Source organism: Spea bombifrons, chromosome 2, assembly GCF_027358695.1.
Source record: "Spea bombifrons isolate aSpeBom1 chromosome 2, aSpeBom1.2.pri, whole genome shotgun sequence".
Lineage (NCBI taxonomy): Eukaryota > Metazoa > Chordata > Amphibia > Anura > Pelobatidae > Spea > Spea bombifrons.
The window spans coordinates 116949136-116965408 of NC_071088.1; the positions used below are offsets into that span (position 1 = coordinate 116949136).

Consider the following 16273-nt stretch of genomic DNA (forward strand, 5'->3'; position numbering starts at 1 on the left):
GTGATTCCTGAAAATGTCATACACAGACAGCGGTTCTGTTTCTCATGGCAGCAACTCAATAATTAGAATGTTCTAGCTACCAAGCTAAAAGTCTAGCCAGTGTTCTAAATTGTTGGTTTTATATGTCATAGCCTACAGGATAACCTTTACACAAGATGAGACCCCTATTTTTTAAGCAGAGTCCCTATTCTAACAGTATAAAATCAACAGTATAAAAACAGTATAACAATCTTAAAGGGACACTCCAGCCATCATTTTAATGTGTATGATGTCTGAGAGGCCCCTTTAAATTTGTGTGGCATCCCCATCATATGCATTGGCCCCTTTGCCTGCCGCCTGATTTCGTTTCCATGTAGTAACATCAGTGGGGAATTAAGAGAAGATAATAATTTTTTTTTTTTTAAGTAAATGTTTCTTGAGTGCTTTCATTATGGGCATAACCCCAACTACATCCACAAACACCGTGCCATTCTTTGTCCATTTGCAACATTATTAAAAATGAATGTTCACTGTTTACTTCTTAGGTGGAACTTCTGTATCATATATTTGGGAAGCAGAGGTTTCGTAACTCAACTACAGCCAACCTGGAAAGATTCATGAAGCGCTTTAATGAAGTGCAATTTTGGGTGGTTACTGAGGTGTGTCTATGCCAGGATGATGAACGCAGGGCCCATCTGCTGAGAAAGTTTATCAAGCTGGCAGCCCAGTAAGTTACTATTGCATCACATGTCTTCTGCAAGGTTCCTGTCACTAACAAAACCCCAAAAACATATAAACACAAGCTACACAAAAATGAAAAAAAAGAAAAGTGTAATACTTGGAAGACACACTGATCATATTACACACATCGACTTCTTTAATTTTACCTTTTATGTATTGGTTATTGTGTGTGTGTGTGTGTGTGTGTGTGTATATATATATATATATATATATATATATATATATATATATATATACACACACACACACAAAGATAACTTGTTCCCCAAAAAGACAAGCCGACGTAGTCCCTATGCAGAGGTATCCCCGTTTCCCAGCTATATTAGCACAGTCCCAGTGGCACAAGTTTAGCCTGGTTACTGCTACAACCCCTGTGTCTTCAATAGATAGGATGTTGCCTCCTTATAACTTCAACAGAAATACATTGACACACCGGCCCAGGGGCTCCTTAATATTGATTGGATCCTGTGCTTTGGATCTGCTGTTCCAAATGAAGTTCTAACTCTTTCTCACTGTAAATTCATAAAAATGTACTTTCAGCCTCAAAGAACTGAAGAATTTGAATTGTTTCTTTGCGGTGATGTTTGGACTCAGTAATACAGCTGTGAGCCGCTTGTCCAGGACCTGGCAGGTGAGTAGTCAGATGAATGTGCCAACACTTTAAAAGGTTGACAATGCTCTAGGCAGCATGTGGCTAGTGTATGGCTCACTAACCTTCAAGTCTGCAACTGGATAGGCAAAGTGTCCGTAGAAGCACATCAGTGTCTGTGGCACGGTTTGTGAAGGTCCATAGAACATCATTAAATTGTCCACCAAACCCCAGTAAATGTCCACCATGAGCAATGCTGGTGCCTACCCCTGAGTTGAGCAGCATCAATGTCTTTCTCTGCAACCCAACTATTTATCCATATATGCTCCTTGTTTTTTTAATGAAAGCAAAAGGACTGTGTATTATCCATAAAGTCCCTGTTATATAATACATCCTGGAAATTTTAAAGAAAAAAGAATTCTCTATACTACATAGCAAAACAAAAGATGGCATTTAGTGGATGTGACACACAGGGCTGGTGAGATACGAAATGAAAATAGATTCTACAAATAAAAGCAGTTAAACACACCAACTATGGAATATGGGTTAATATTTTTTGGACACTAGTTAAAATGTCTTTCCACTATCATGTTACTCAGGCAGAGTGGCAAGCCTGGGGGCAGATGTGCGTAACTGGGGGGCAGGTTGGAAAATAAAAGGAAATAATAATAATAAAAAAAATAGCTTTTATTAAATATGAAAAAATAGTTTACATGAATTAATATTTACTAGTAAAACTTTTTTCCTATTGGGTCATCTTATATTCAGGCTTTTTCTTTTTTTCCTAAATTAATATTCAGATTTTGGGGGGTCGTCTTATAATCAGGTTTGTGTTATAATTGAGCAAATACAGTACATATAACAACAATAATAATGTCTTTCCAGAGACTGCCAAGCAAAACTAGGAAGCTGTATTCCATATTTGAGAGACTCATGGTATGTAACGTACGTACGACGTTAGTTGTCCGCAGTGCATGATGATTGCTGTAACCCCAGTGCACTTTTTATTTTTGTTCGTTCTTCGAGAAAAAGGACATATTGGTTTCAATGCTGATGTTTGTGTTCTGTTCCTTCTTCCCTGAAACATCTCTTCTGGGCCCTTTATGACTAGATTGCAGCCATACATATTTTCATAGTGCTCAGTAACTCAACAGGACCCACAAAATGCTACAGAGACCCCATCATTCAGTATATTAACAGTTTTCATGTGTTTTGCTTCACAGGATCCTTCATGGAATCACAGATCCTACAGACTAGCTGTAGCAAAGCTTAGTCCTCCCCTCATTCCATTCCTTCCCCTCATTCTTAAAGGTAGGAACTGTTACTATATTTGTGGGTGACACACACACACACAATGGGGTTTATTTACTAAAACAGTAGGTCGCAGTTGAAGTTAAAGCTTCAATCTCCATGACTTCTTCTTCATTATCAAGGGATGACCCCTGTGACCATCTCCTTCTGGGAAGGCTAAGCTGGCTCTGCGTGATGTTCATGTTGGGAGATTTGCTGGAAGTTGTCTTATTGATTATACATTTACAGGGCCAGCTCAGCCCTTGCTGCTGGACATGCAAAAATGTATATGGAGACTTGTACCATGGAATGAGCCATGCTTCGAAACATTCCTAATTCTTGGCTATTCTTTTCCAGACTTGACCTTCCTGCATGAGGGTAATAGAAGCACGCTGGATAACCTTGTGAACTTTGAAAAAATGGTATGTTAATACTGCACTGGTCAATCAATAATGCCAAAGAATTTTAGAATTCACTTAATTTATATTCAGATTTCGGTGGTTTTAATCACCTATTCTTTTTAAACCATCAGCGCATGATTGCAAGGATTATACAAACATTTCATGGCTGCCGCAGCCAGGCTTACAGTGAGTAATGGTCTTTTTAAATATGTTTATCCATATGAAACCACATCTTGCTATTGTTTGATTAGACTGCTTTGTAACGCTTAATGTTTCTTATTTTTCAATATGCCTTCTGTTACCTGTATATGTGGCATTCATACTGTGTGCACATTTTAATGATAAAGGATAGTTAACAAATAGTTAATATGTGTTTTGTTTGGACTACAGAAGATGTGTAAGTGCTGTTAGCAGTGTGCTTTCTGTGGTCGCCTCCTAGTGACTAAATTGGATATTGCAGTTAAACTTTAATATACTTTTTTTTTACCCTCAGTTCCAATGTCACCTTTACGCTCACGTCCTCTTCACATTCTGGATGAACCCAGTGCTGCAAGGATATCAGCTTGTAAGTGAACATTTCTACATGTCTGCTTGAACCTATAAATTAATGGGGAGCATGGATCTACTGTCTCTGGCACAGATGACCTCTTAAATGAACACCCAGACCAATGCTCCCCCAAACTAAACTATATTAGAGAACATGGGGGGTTTCTCTTTAATGTGGTATGTTTGGGGTTCTGATGATACAAGCAAGGCCACAGGAAGGCTGCACTCTAGTATTACTCTAGTATTGTGATTTAATGAAAAGTCGTACTGATTACTGATCACTGTGGGACACCTCTGAGAAAGTCAGAGATGTTCAGAAAACACAGAGTTTGGTTATTCAGCCGCTGAGACAATTGCTCTTAAGGTGTTCTTAATTCAGTACGTGGAACTCTGGATTTAGTAAATAAACCCACCAGAGGTCAAATAAAATAGTAGGATCTCAGATGTTTTATGGTGAACTCTTATTTTAATGGACATACTCAACAGTCATAAGGCAGATTTTACTCAGCAACATTTTACTTCCTAGTAAATGTACCGCATGCCATGCTTGAGACAATTTGTTCATAAACGAGTTTAGGGGAAAAGATAATTAAAATAATTTTGTATGCATCATGGAGCCTATACCTATTAACCCATAATTAAAACAAGTAGAGGAGCTGAATAGTCAATATATTTTACCAAGTATTTGCCAAACATATTCTGTTTTCCTGTCCTGCAGCCTCAGAACACTCTTTGTCTCCAAGGAGTCCAGTTACAACATGGGCTTATATCCAGCACATGAAAGTGATTGATAACCAGAAGAGACTTATGGAGTTATCTCGCAGCCTGGAGCCATCGTGATATAATATTCTTGAAGTTTCTAATTCACAGAGATGTTAAAGGAATTTTCTAATAATACTTTATTTGTACGTAAAAATAATCCCTGTATCAGGGACTCGCAAGTCACCGACAGTCCAATATTTGGATTTAGTGCTCTTTCACCGCGGATATGCTACTTTTCTGCTGCATCCTGGTTGCACATTTTATACTGCAGATAACATTTCAACATCTACATGACAAGGAGAGCATGCATTATCCTCAAAGGACTGGAGCAAAGCTCCCTAAAGAACACTGTCTATATTTTACCAGCTTTATCATACTGTATAAATATTGTACCATGTACTCATTTTAATATGTCTTAATATTGCAGATTTGCACAGGTGATGGATGGACAAGCTTCTATATGGTTTTATGGTTTTAGGACTTAAAATTGGAACTGAAGTTAAAAGATGTAAAGCAATACATGTTGGTCTTCCCCTTTAAGATTTGACATTTTACTGATTTTTTTTTTGATTTTTTTTCGTATAATTCCAAGCCGTACCTAACTCTCTATCTGATAATTCAGTTGAGGAGAGGAGACAAGTGCAAGGCGATGAAATATCTTTCCAACTTGACCCTGGAACTACAGGACTTGCTTTGAAGAGTAACTAGCCTTGGTAGAGACTGGACTTCAACTGTTTGAATATCGCTAATGACATCACACAAAAAATGTTATGAGAGTTTAGGTTGACTTTGTCCATAGTTAGTGTCTTGTATGTGGATTACATGAAGTCTCCAGCAGCAATGAATTTTAACTGAAGCGACTGAAAGCATCCACAGCACAGGACGGTCATGTTCCTATATGTGCATTATCATTAGCTATGCTGACTACTCTGATTTAATAAAAAGGTAGAAGCCTCTTAAGCATATGTGTGATGTGCAATATGCCTTTGTGTGTTTATTTCAGTGTACCACAAGGACAGAAGCAGCTTCCATGATATATGTAAAAAAAATTTTTATCTAAGGGGTATTTGGTTATGTGTGGACAGTTTGTTAGCCATTTACAACTTTAATACAGTTTCGTGGGATAAAAAAAAAAACCGTTTCCGTGATACCTCTCCATATTTGTCTGCGGGTCCCTTCCTGTCCCCTTAAACACAATTCCTGTGCATGATACTATCTGGAGTTTTCCAATTCAAGGTTGAACTATAGAAGGAATATCATACCGAGCAGCCAGTGGACCTATTGTGAAATCAGGGATTTTTCTCCAATCTCAGATTGAAGATGCAGATTCTCAGTCACACGTTGGCTTGAGATTTTAGATTGTACACTTTTCTGATCGTATCTAAGACTCCCAACTGGTGATTTTGCCACTCGTATGTTATGGTTTATATCCTTGCTTGAATGTAGATGCTTCAGATAAATTAAAGTTTCCATAAGGACATGTACTACAGCCACTTGGTTAGCACATGTGACAACTTGCTACATATAGTCTAAGGAACAGCCCCCATGCCATTGACTTCTTATATTATATTGTGGCGAGGGCCCATTGTAAAAGTGTTGCCCCAAGGCCCCACCTGTTCTTGATCTGCCCCTGGGTATCATTCTTGTTTGTTAAATCATAGAAACAGAACTTAAACAGATAAGAACCATTTGGCCCATGTAACCCATCATTGTTTTGCTGCTGCAAAAAGCTCAAACCTTGGTCTGCTCTTAGACTCAAGATACAGACCTTCCAATCCCATGCATGCAGGTTGTTCCACCTAAATTGACCAGTTCTCAGTGTTCTTTTACAGCTAAGCCTCTGGCCCTTAAGGACATAACAGAAGTTGAATCTTCTCCCTACATTTAACAGCTCCCTTACTGTTTTGTATTGAAACCAAAAAAAAAAAATCATCCCCCATTTACAATTGATTTAAAATATTTAATAGAGAAAAACAAAACAAAAAACATACAAAAGCATACAGGACAAAACATTCCTCTTTGCAGCAGATATGCCTTGTTTAGGATTTATACCACCATCTTTGGTTGCACGCAACTTAAAATATGTAAATTTATAAAGATCAGTCTGTCGCTGGCAGTGCTCGTAAAAAATAAATTCATACAAAATAAGCATTTTGTTCCTTGTCAAAATACAGTCTTATAAAAAGGATGTCAAAATGAATCCTAAATATTTAAATCACTTAATGCACGGATTCATAGCACAGTAATAAACGCATAGAAAAATCTCTAACCGACAGACACTAGTTGACCCCAATGAGTGGACGCTCTTCTCTTTTCTGCCATACACTCCTGGCATTCTGTGCTCCGTTAAGCTTCCTCGCTGCCTCTTGATGGGAGAGATGTAATTCTTTGCTCTCCCTCTGTGCTTGATCATCACCATAGATCTCATTTTCTTTAACAGCCCCCATGATCCCAACCTTTGTACATGGCATATACCCTGCCATCTCTTTTATGCAAGTTACCTTCAGATCGATTTCTCTTTTAAGATCCTCTTCCCGTCTAACTGGTGCTGCTATGATATCTACCCCCGAGTCTAAGCTTGTTACATTGTTATGTTCTTTCTTTGCAACCAGTGTTCCATCAGAGATGGGCCCATTCCCAAGAGGTGCAAACAAGTCATTTGGCTGTAGTGGTCTAGAGGGATTCCATAACTGAGCACACCTCTGCCTGCTTAACTCTTGTTCTTCATATGCACGCGATTTCCTTTCTAGTGTTCCAGGAACAGAAGAGGATTCCTTTTGCCCACCATCGCCGCTTAGAATGGATAACCCACCAGTGGTCCAAGTAAACGGTTGATCACTGGAATTTTCGCACAGGATTGTACTGCGACTCATGTCGCGGGGTAAGCTTGTTGTTTTGAAATGCCCATGAGTTGGATATGTTGCCTGCACCGGAGACTCCATTGGCACCAACATTATATCTGATTCCATCCCGCTTTTCATGGATGAACTACGTCGTTTGGCTTTCGTGCTAAGCAAAGCGCCCAAACTCCCAAATACAGATGCTCCAGATGACAATATAAAGTTGAGTGCCGAGTTTTGTTCTGAAGTTATACATTTTTTCACTGCAGATGTATTAATGGGCTCTTCAGTTTGTAAACAGTCATCTTCGCTCAAAGACAATATAATGCTATCGACTGACAAGCAAGAAGTCAGTAGGGTGTCTCTTTGGCATTTGTGGTCTTCAATCATAGGCACAGAGACCATAGTCCGAGAGGTTTTCGGGTCATTACATATTAAGGGGTTGGGATCCACTGCATTGCACATAAAACTTGTCATCGAAGTTGCTTGATCTCTTTGCAGCCTTCGCAGTCCCATGGTGGATTTCCAGTTTGGAAATCTGATGCATTTCTGCCTGTGAAGCAGTTAAATAGTTAGATTGTTCAGTGTGGAAAAAAAACCCAATAAGCGTTAATGATTAAACACAGAAACAAAGTGTGAGGGAATAAGACTATTTTTACTATACACACACACATATACACATATACACATACATATATATATATATATATATATATACATATACATATATATATATATATATATATCTCATCCAGTCACAATGGTCAATGTATAGGCTATTGGGAGGCTTCACCCCTAGTTACCAACTGAACACCTAATGCCAGTAAAGCAAACATATGTATGTATGTATGTACACAATGCAACCATAAATCCAAATCATAAAAAAAAAAAAAAACACAAGGTGTTGTAACTGCAGTCAAGCATTCTCTGGGTTTACCTGCAGTAGCACATCATCAGGGCAGATACAGCCAGGACCAGAAGAAGGATGCCGACTAAAATAGCCAGCAGGAAAGCAGTGTGATGCCCGGGATCCATGATGCCAGCTACAAACAAAGCAGACGCCATAAGATTACTGTTCGGGTACATTTTCAGAATCCATGCGTGTATTGTGTATCAGGCTTGCACTTGTGATGCAGCCAACACAGTGCTACAATAAAAAGAAATATATTCTCTACACCCTATAGAGGACAGTTTTATCTGCACATTTGCCATCACAAAAAAAAAAAAAAAAAAAAAAAAAAAAAATATCAAGGGTTTATTCACTAAGGAGGGGACATTTGCAGGAGAGCTGTGGTTTTAAGTCCTATACATCCTGCTGCAGGAAGCTCTTGGCCAGCCCTGTATAATGTGTATTTCAACCAGTGAGATGTCTTATGCCTCAAACAGTGAATTATGCATTGCACAGGGCCAGCTCAGCCCTGTTTGCTGGGCAAGTGTTGACCCTTCATAATGAATTGCAAATAAAACCACAGCTTTCCTTCAAACGTACCCTTCAATGAATAGAAACATAGAAATTTGACAGCAGACCAGACGGCTGATCTCATCTACCCACTTCTGATGTAAAGACTCAAACCCAAGTCAGTCCCTGATGTGGCCTTAGAGTCAGGATAGATGTATGCCTACCTTATGTATGTTTAAATCCCCTTACTGTACGAACATCTACCAAATCTGCTAGTTGTCTTTACCATGTATCTACAACCCACTCAGTACAGTAGAAAAAAAAAAATCCACCTGGTCAGTTTTTTATTGCAGCAGTAAGCGAACACAAATAAAACGTCATACAAACACTCTCCTTAATTGCAGAAATACAAGACAAGCCTGGCCGGCGACTCCTTTAACTGCGAGAGCCTGCCCTGATCTTAATGCATTCCTTCAGCACCTTCAATTTCACACTCCTGCTATCAAGAATCAGATAAAGTTTATGACCAAACTGTAACTTACCTGCATTCAAGCAGAGAGAAAAAAAAAATAAACATTCTTATATATAATCAGGTACAGGGACCAATCCACGGTTTACAGGGCTTACCTGTGACCAGGTAGTTCTAATCATAAATCTTAACCTCTTACGCACTTGAACAATGTTGGGTTTTTATAATATAGTCCACTTTAGCTTCAAGATTGCCTTAAATCGTAAAGTTTTTGCAAACAAGGCTACGGATATCCAACAATGAAGCGATTTCAAATTTGATACCACAAGCAGTTTGTTTTATGTGTCTGATTAGTTACATTTAATGAACTTCACCTTACGATGCTATAGTCAGCATATTCAAGCCTGTCCCTAATTATATACACAGCAACCTTAATTGGATGAGTTAAAACCAGCGTGGTAGCTGATTGACTCTTAAGAGTCAAGCAAGGAAGCCTGAAGCAGACAAGTACATACAAGTCATTGATAATTCTCATCACAAAATAAAGTATATATATATATATATATATATATATATATATATATATACATATATTCATTCAATATATTGCAGGGCTGCAACGTATCTGGTAAGCGGGATGTAAAATGTATGCATGTATTCTTTTTCACATACAAGAATAATGGCTAATTTGGTACCCCCAGTGCCAATCAACGTTACAAGAAAGGCTCCTTTAACTGGAATACTTATATAAAAAAATCCATCATGAAGGGAAACAAAGATTTAAGAGAAGCCGCAATATACACTTCCTAGAAATGACCCTTTAAAGGGAGACCGATATGTAGAAATAAGTCATTCTGTGACTAGTTTATCTGTTTTCTGGTAGAATTGAATAAATATACATTACTATTGGTGTATGTATTGGCTAGAATGTGTTTTCTTTCTAATATCAATGTTTGTAAAGGACTTTTACCCCTTTAGGCGGACCACCTAAACCTCTTATAGATTTCCTGAGGACAATTAAGGATTCACATGATAGTTACTGTGTAACAGCTGGACTGTACTTTTTTTTTACTTCTAGAGTTAATACAACATATCATTTTTCCATTTAAACGTTTAGTGCTTTATTTCAGCCAGGCTAACCTGGCAAAGGCTCTGGTGTAGGACACACTTTGCTTTCCCAATATCCGTGTACATTCTGTGCTGAACAAGAAACCTGGTCAACCTACTCTGTAGTAGTAGTGAGAACATTAACATACTAAGCAATCTGGATTTATGATGATGGGATGAACCAAATATCATTTCATTTGAACATATGTGATTATGTAAAAAGGATAATAAACCATGGCCAATTGGGAATGGGGTTCTGATTTGTACACCATTGTTCTATGGCAAGTTGGCCAGTACTGAGATACTGGGACCATGCTTGTTCATTATGTTTTCACAACTCTTGTGGTCAACATATTACATATCACAATGCCATTAATGAGTCAATGAAATAAATGTCATGCTGATACAAAAAATCTAGAGACAATGCCCAAACTATAAATTGGAATGTGGATTCATTATTTATTGAGCTGTAAAAGAACCTCAAACCCTTTAGCCAAAATGTATACACAGCTTGCATTGAGATCACTGGTTTCCAACTCCTAGCAAATTATCAGTAAAAAGTGTTTTTTGGTGGAACCCCTGGTGCTGCATTCTCTTGTTCATAATGTGACATAGACCTCTTCATCCCAGCTTCTTCTCATGCTGGGCAGTGCTTAGTGATACCTTGATGTGCCACACCATAGCACCTTACTCTTACTCCTTAGACACAGATCTCAGCAAATCTACCTTGAATGACTCAGGAACATAGTAGAGGTTGGAGACCCCAGTGTTCTCCTCTTCTTATGCCTCAGCACTCTGCATATCCTTACTGCCCTACTTCTTCAACTCCTACCCTATTCTAAAAACGTGAACATCTGTCCAAGTTCGGTCCCCCATCTCACTGCTGGGATTACTTGATCTAAGCATTAAAATGTTAAATCTGTTATTTTTCACACATTTACCACCACCAAGTCTCAGTGCAGCATGGGCCTCCTTAAGGTCATGTACCTCTTAATATACTGTTATATTGTAATATATTCTATTCCCATTTATTATTAATTATTGGTACCATTTATAAATACTCTATATCAAGAGAAGAAGAGAGAGTTTACAGGGGGGTTGAATAATTTATCTGCCCGGTATCAAGAGTTAGCAGGCTTCATGCTCAAGAAGGTCCAAGTTGACCCTACACAATGCATAGATAACGTGTGAGTTCTTATATCTTTAGTGAAAAGACCCCGTGGTAACATATATACTTTATCTGATATTTTATTTGATATATACATTATGAAATGTATAAAAGAGTCAGCTCTAGTGCTAGAAATAGCATCTTCATTTGTAGATAAATCAAGTTTATGCTTTGGGTGTATGAGCCACTAAGTGGACAAACACGACATTAAGGACACACATTAAGAGAAGCGTACAGGACAAAACATACATACCATGTACAGCTGTGTCTTCTATGTATGGGGATCCTTTAGGTTGGACACATTAATAATTATATTCACAAAGAAAAAAGTAAAACATTTTTTTAAACAAATACAAAAAGGGGAAAAAGGAATTACAGAAAGAGCGTTCCCAGCTGCCCATTCTCAGGATTCTGGTAGGATATACGGTAGTTCTATTTTTTCAAAGTGGAAGTTAACCCTTCACTGGCCACTCCAAAACCTATAACATCAACAAGGCGATGAAATTACAGATCTGGCATCAGTAAAGGGGTTACAGCTCACTTTGCTAAACTGTGTGTGTGTGTGTGTGTGTGTGTGTGTGTGTGTGTGTGTGTGTGTGTGTGTGTGTGTGGGGGGGGGGGGTAAAGAGTCATTAGGCCTGGGGGCTTCTTGATCTTCCAGATGGTCCTTCTAAGAGTCAAGTTACCTTTAGTACTGCCTCATAGCACAGAAAAGGGTAAGTGAGTTGTTCAGATGACACAGGACAAAAATTCAGTGCTAAACACAATTTCTATATCTTGTGTTACATATAAAAAGTTTGAGAGGTGGTCTTATCAACATGGAACATTACATAGTTACATAGTTTGTCCATAAAGCTCAACGTTTCCAAGTACACGTAACTGCCGAAGTAGGAAAAAATCCCAAATGAGAATTCTTCCAAATATTATTCCAAAGGATAAAAAAATCAGTTTTTTACCTCAATAGCCCTATCCCAGGATTAACATAACCCATGCCAAAGTTAAATTGTTAACCCTGAATGTTTGTTTTTCTTAAATGTGTATGGTAATATCTGCTTGCATAGGCTTCTGTTCTCCAAAGTAAACAAGGTAAGTGTTCCCGATGCTGAAAAGTCTTCCGAGATGTACTCGGAAGATGCTTATCCATAGTGGATTTCGCCAATAAGCAGCAGCTCAATGTAACATTGCATATGTGAATGCATCATTTTACATTTTTTTTATGTTAAAATGCATTTGCCATTTTACTGCTCTGTCTCATATTTTATATAAAATACTCAGATAAAATATGGTTGAGATGTTGCTTTCAATCCCCTGCGTAATAAATCATAAAGGATTGGGACCAAGGACAGAAGAAGAAACATGACAGAAGAACAAGAAGAGGCAAGAGAAGAAGTCGAGCTGCGGGAAATGAGACATCAAGTGGTTGTCAAAGAAGGTAGGGAGGCATTGAGAGAGAGAGGGGATTTCTGGGAGAATTGGGACCTCTGTAAGCTGGTCCACTCCCCTGATGAGTGGTATCTGGGGTGGACCTCCCCCACCCAGACATTAAGGCACAGCATCTGAGACATACAATATTAACCCCTTAATGACAAAGCCCGTACATGTACGGGCTCAAAATGCATTGTTTTCAATGGGTTTTGGGACCGCCCATTGTCCTTAAGGGGTTAATAGTGGGTCTTCTGCACCCACCAAAACCCTTTATTCTTCCAATAAATAAGACATCCTCTGACATACTAGTTGGAGAAATCGCCTTTGCCTTCCCTCTTCATGCAGGTTTACCTAACCCTAGCCACAATTAAAAAATAATTCAATGCTGCCTGAGATTATAATGTGGTCACTATAATGTATAGTGGAATTCCTTGGCCCAAGTCTACTTATTATGCAGTAACTTAATAAAAATGAACACAAAAAAATAAACATTTGTCAACCATTTCTTCCTTTTAGATTCTCACATGACTTCACCTTCTCCTATCTATGATTTGTTCAGTACTGCATGCTCTTTCTTTAGGGACAAGTGTCCTCTGGATCTCCAGTCAAGGACACATCGATGTATACTTAAAAACATTTTAAAAATAAAAGGCTTAGTGTTACTCTCTGGTAAACAAAGGTAAACAAAGCATTGCAGTGTAGAAGTGATCTAGGTATACACTAATGTAAAGGAAGGGTTAATCTTAGGAAGGATGGAAGATTCAGCTGTCGGTAATGAGTAGTGGAAACTCTTAAATAGCACCCTAAGTGGAACATGTCTTAGTATAACAGCATAAGGGTTTTTGATTTGTTCTGTTTTAGTAAAGATATTACATTTTATTTATTATTATAAAGAAATTTTGAGGATTTTTGTTTATAATGCAGCCTAACAACATATACACGCAGGCAATCCAGCGTTTACAGGACTTTAGGAAAATGTATGATTACGAGAGCCGCCTTCGTACGTTTGCAGACTGGCCTTTTACTGAAAACTGCAAGTGTACTCCTGAGAATGTAAGTATAGAAGTTTACTAAAGAGAAAAGGAAACTGCGCATGAAAGAGCTTGGAGCGCGGTGTGGATATAGTTCTGTTTTAATGTATACAGTGGCACAGGCACACCAAGCATTTATTGATTTTCTAGATGGCCAAGGCTGGGTTTGTACACTGCCCGACAGAAAATGAACCAGACATAGCTTGCTGTTTCTTCTGCTTAAAGGAGTTGGAGGGCTGGGAGCCGGATGATGACCCAAAGTACGTAAATAAATGAAAAAGCTGCTTTTAAATGTATCGCGTATGAGACTGCTTGTGTACGTATATGTGCTCTCTGGCCATACGCAATGTAACCTCTACAGCACATGTTTGCCTTGTGTATTAACACGTGTTGTGCCTACTGTACATCTTTATTATACTGTAATGTGTACAAATACTGTGTATTTTTGTATTTTTAGGCAATTAACCCTTAAGAGGAAAAAAAAATTAAATCTGTTAAGGTTTATTTGCTTGAATGGCTAGAGACCTAAATGTTTTGCTTGGGTGGAAGAAGCCACCTTATGGTGCGGCTTCCGTGAAGATGGGCATACTGTCTGTATATAGTCCTATCACAACTGGCTATGTGCACAACACCTACAATAAGTTGACATAAACCTGGACAAGCACCCCCACCCACCCAATCCTCCATTTGTTAAACTTAAAGCTGCTACTTTACACCTGTTTCTACAAGGGCAATCTTATGCTGATGGGACATATATATATCTCCTTTTATATTTTTTTTGTAGGATAGAACATTCTAAACGTTCTGCTGATTGTGGCTTCCTGGCTCTCTCAAAAAGCATCACAAATCTATCAATGGAAGCCTTTATTCGTTTGGAGGTTGAGAGGATCAAGTGTTTCTATGTAAGCTTTTTCTTTTTTTTTTTTTTAAAATCATTCTTACCTACTTTACACTTTATTACCTTAATTTGCACGAAATGGGATCTTATCCTTAGTGATCAAATGAGGAGGAAGCCGGTGTCTGTTTCCTTGTGCTTTGCATGGCCTATGGATAGAGGACCTTGTCTGTCGCTCCATCTGTGGGCCCTTCATAATACAATGACACAAGTGTTTTCTATCTCATGATTCAACTCGGGGAGACCATCTCCTCTTGTATCAGCAGGCTTTGTGTATGAGGACAGGCATGGTTTCAAACTGGTATGTTGCAACTTTCTTTCTGTAGGAGGTATTTTACTAAATGCCCCTTAAACGATGACTTCCACAAGCCTTTTCATGGACCCTGTTGTCCAGGTACAGACTCTACCTACTCCTGGTGGCAAGTACTAACAAGTAGGCTTCTAATAGCCAAACTGCAATTTTTTGCCATCAGCGTGAGGGAAGTGAGCATTTAAAAAAATCCATATTTAACTGTGGAAGCACATAATGTAGCTCTGTAGGCTACTGAAATGCCAATATCAGCCGGACATGTAAATAAGAGGTCACCAGACTGGAGCTGTGGGTTCACTTGCTTAGTATTACTATGAAAGTTAAATGTAAAACAAAATCTTTCTATAAGAGAACTGTTCTTTTTGTAATTAGTAGTAACCGTAATATCTGAATATCAGGGTTGTTGTTTTTTAATCCCCTCCACCACTTTTGAAAGTGGTATGTTTGGTTTGGTGCCATTTACATTATTTAAATATTTTAAAGGGGGTAGGGTTTTTTTATTTATTTATTCATTCATTTATTTATTGGGGAATAGGGAAATCTAATCCTCTGAGAACTAAATGTGATGCCCTTCTCTACCTCCTTAGCGCAAGTTCTATACCATTGTCATGCACAATATGGAAGAAGAAATGACTGCTACTACTAAAAGCCTTCTAGAACACTTCTCCAAGCAGCATGGCTGTTCCATAGATCTGGAGCCAGAGATTTGAATGTTTGGTGTCAAAGAGTCAGGGTGTCGAGTAGATGCTTTTTATTTGGTTGCATCCAATTGACGAAATGGGGCTGTGTTGTGTGTTTCGCATGCACAGGGTACTGTTTCATGTGGGCAATATAAGACGCTTGTACTTAATGCATAACTTAAAACTTTTTTTTTTTTTTTAAAGGTAATATGCTAAATAAAATTTTATATATATTTCTGTAAGTAGTCTTTCCTTGGATTGGTGTTACCCTGGACACGAAATCACTGCACACTATTACACAAGTGTTCTTATTTATTATACACTGACAGTTGGAATAAAGTAGAACACTATATTTGGAACACTGACTTGGTATCATAAGAGATCTGAACTTTTATGATGTGCGTGCAGAAAGCCTAGATAACAAAAAAAGCTGCCTGCATATCCTCACATATCCCTTAATCTTCCAATAAAGCGTGTTAAAGTGAAGTATCAATGTTTTAGGCAATACATCATTCTGACCACTAGATGTCACACGCTAAACAATTGTGGGATCATTCGTGTATTTATCATAAGCTACTAATGTTTTTTTTTTTCCCAACATGTTACTGTATTTAGTAAAAATAAAGTCAAAAGGTGAAAAA

The 16273-nt window shown here is 38.2% G+C and overlaps 2 protein-coding genes across 2 annotated transcripts in view; both read left to right on the forward strand.

Annotated features, from left to right (window-relative positions):
* Positions 1–4430, forward strand: part of RAPGEF3 (Rap guanine nucleotide exchange factor 3) — a 30693-nt gene extending 26263 nt beyond the window's left edge. The window contains exons 20-27 of the mRNA XM_053455917.1: positions 525–706; positions 1261–1351; positions 2195–2245; positions 2533–2620; positions 2957–3021; positions 3132–3186; positions 3494–3565; positions 4265–4430. Of these exons, the coding sequence (XP_053311892.1) occupies positions 525–706; positions 1261–1351; positions 2195–2245; positions 2533–2620; positions 2957–3021; positions 3132–3186; positions 3494–3565; positions 4265–4386 (726 nt within the window). The 3' untranslated portion in view covers positions 4387–4430. The remainder of the gene's footprint in view (positions 1–524; positions 707–1260; positions 1352–2194; positions 2246–2532; positions 2621–2956; positions 3022–3131; positions 3187–3493; positions 3566–4264) is intronic.
* Positions 4431–7878: 3448 nt separating this feature from the next.
* Positions 7879–15662, forward strand: LOC128475254 (baculoviral IAP repeat-containing protein 5.1-like). The gene is made up of 5 exons (XM_053457727.1): positions 7879–7917; positions 13641–13769; positions 13898–14007; positions 14532–14649; positions 15540–15662. The coding sequence occupies exons 1-5, from the start codon at positions 7909–7911 to the stop codon at positions 15660–15662; spliced, it is 489 nt and encodes a 162-aa protein (XP_053313702.1). The 5' UTR covers positions 7879–7908.
* Positions 15663–16273: the final 611 nt, after the last annotated feature.